Here is a 2,500-nt window from a genome sequence, read left to right on the forward strand (position 1 = left end):
GCAGTTGCTAGCCTACACCCCAGTAGTCAAATAATGCTCCAGATGGCCTGGTGACTCTGGATTCACTCCCATTTTCACTGAAGCACACTGGGTTGTGTTTATTGCTGTTAACTGATCAGTGATTACACTCATTGAAACACAATTAACCCATTCAGGGGGACAGCGGCCTGCGATTTCAATGAAAAGGTGCTCGTGAAAACTAGCTACTTCAGTTAGGAGAAAGTGAGCCGCTTCACGAGAGTGTTTTGCTGGGTTGCTATTAAGCGGTGGATGTTCTCACGAGAACGTTAGGAGAACATGTGATTTTTCCAGCATGGGACCGTTTTTTTAGGTTCTCAAAGCATTCTGCAACAAGCTAGTCCAACTAAAACGAGTTACAGCGTTTGTGTGCGTTAGAACGTTAATAAAGACTGGAGAAGCAGAACGCTTTAAACGTCCGTTCCAGCGCATGTCCGGCGAATATGTTCCGGGAATGTTTTGATAACGTTATGAAAACGTTATTTCCGAACGTTTCGTTTACGCGAACGTCTCATTATATAATTTTGCGAACATCATGGGATGTCTGGTGAACGTCCAACTGAAACGTTTCAGGAAAAAAATCCAATTGAACGATGTAAAAATAATGTTTTGCGCTTTTTGGAACCGTTAAAGAGCGGATGACTTTGAAAGAGCGTCTAACGTTTAGGTGTCCGGAATAACGCTTGTTAAACGCCAAGGCCCTGATAAGGTTCCCTGTTAGCTGGCTTTGCGTTTACTTTAATTTGCATTTAATTTGTTCTTTTTTTGAATTTCACACACTTACAGCAAGGTCTGATAGTGTTCTCAGCGATATCGCTGTTATTTATTGAAGCAGTTACAAAGAAATAGAAGCTAAGAGCAAAAAACGAAAAAAAAAAATGTAATAATTACAAAAATAAAGCCTGACGTCAGTATTTATAAGGAACACGTCATGTATGCAGAAGTGAACGGCGACCGGAGTGATGAGGGAAAGCTGCGCGAGCGGAGCGTGAGTGACGTTATCTGAGGGCGGGAAGAGAGAGAGAGAGAGAGAGAGAGAGAGAGAGAGAGAGAGAGAACGGCCACTGGACTCCATTAACACAAAACCCTTCAGGAGCTCCGCCGCTGGACTTTGGCGATTTTTCCCCTCTTTTTAAGGGAACCTTCCTCATGATAGGATTAAATACGCGGCCGAAGGAAAGAAAGCGCGTAGCCTGTTGAAGTTCTGGGAAGCGAAGCGGTGTTTGTTTCGGCGTATTTGTGAAGGTTAGTGAACGCTATGATTTCTCTGAGGATTTGTCTGGCGCAACTCTGGATTTAAAAAAAAAAACCTCTCTGTTGCGCCCCTCAAATCCCGCTGCTCGCTCGTGCGCTCGTTTTCCACCGAGAAGCGGGCGAGCCGTAACTTTCCCGGCGGTTTCGGCGTGTTTTCTCTCCTCGAGCTCGCTGTCTTTATTTAGTTGGCATTTGGAGCGGGGCTGCTGACGTCACCGGAGCCCTAGCCCGAGCCTGACCGTTACTCGCCTGAGCCACAGGTTTATTTCACTAAACTCCAGCCGGTATAACCTCCAGAGTCGCACTGCGTCGTGATTTTATTAAATGAATGCGGTTTAACGAATCGTTCAGTTCACACACGCTTCTAAAAATAACCGATTCAGTTTAGATTAGCATGGCGGACTTTACAGAGTGCGATAACTTAGTCCAAACTTAACATAATAATAAAAAAAATGACTCACTACTTTTTAAAATTAATTTACTTATTTAAAATGTATCCGTGTTTGATTTATATGCTGTAATGTTTGCAAAAGTTACAGTGCTGCCTAACTGGAGAGCATCCCTATAATATTAGGAAGCTGACTTTCTTTCGAGATGTGCATTTGAGTCTTAGCCTGTAGGACACTTGTGGCAGGTTGTAATGGTTTTGACCCTGTGTCTGAAGGATGGCGTTGGACGGTATACGGATGCCGGATGGCTGCTACGCAGACGGGACCTGGGAGCTGAAGATGCATGTCACTGACCTCAACAGGGACGTGTCTCTCAGAGTCACCGGTGAGATCCACATCGGCGGGGTGATGCTCAAACTCGTGGAGAAACTCGGTGCGTATACGCTTTCCGCTCTTCAACGTGAGTCTGCAGTCTCAGATGCTCAGGCTTGCTGCGCTTTCCTTGACTCATGGTTGGCTCACACGTGATTGTTCACTGGAAACTGAATTATAGTACACCGATTCAACAGTAATTCATCGTGCATTGGATTCAGACATCCAGAATAAAGTTAGGGTGAAGTCGGTGAAGCTCTGTAGCTGATTTATAATAATAAACCAATATATATATTGGTTATATATATATATACAACAGCCATGTCTATAATTAATGTTTTTTGTAATATTGTGAACTTTCCATATACATAATGCAGTGGTTTAGCACTCACCCAGCTCTCTAGGTGTTCACGAAAAACTCTAACGTCTTGCTGGTTGCTAATTATTCCCGTGCTTTTTTTTTTTTT

At 43.7% G+C, this 2,500-nt stretch overlaps 1 protein-coding gene across 5 annotated transcripts in view; it reads left to right on the forward strand.

Annotated features, from left to right (window-relative positions):
- The first annotated feature begins 1,050 nt into the window (after positions 1-1,050).
- fermt2 (FERM domain containing kindlin 2) overlaps positions 1,051-2,500 on the forward strand; it is a 39,730-nt gene continuing 38,280 nt past the window's right edge. For 3 of the 5 annotated variants that reach the window (XM_043262220.1, XM_043262221.1, XM_043262222.1), the window contains exons 1-2: positions 1,053-1,263; positions 1,937-2,094. In XM_043262220.1, the coding sequence (XP_043118155.1) occupies positions 1,938-2,094 (157 nt within the window). In that variant the 5' untranslated portion in view covers positions 1,053-1,263; position 1,937. Of the gene's footprint in view, positions 1,264-1,936; positions 2,095-2,500 lie in introns of all 5 variants that reach the window. The other 2 variants (XM_043262223.1, XM_043262219.1) reach the window with 2 other exon arrangements.

The sequence above is a fragment of the Puntigrus tetrazona genome, chromosome 17 (assembly GCF_018831695.1).
Source record: "Puntigrus tetrazona isolate hp1 chromosome 17, ASM1883169v1, whole genome shotgun sequence".
In the NCBI taxonomy this organism is placed as follows: domain Eukaryota; kingdom Metazoa; phylum Chordata; class Actinopteri; order Cypriniformes; family Cyprinidae; genus Puntigrus; species Puntigrus tetrazona.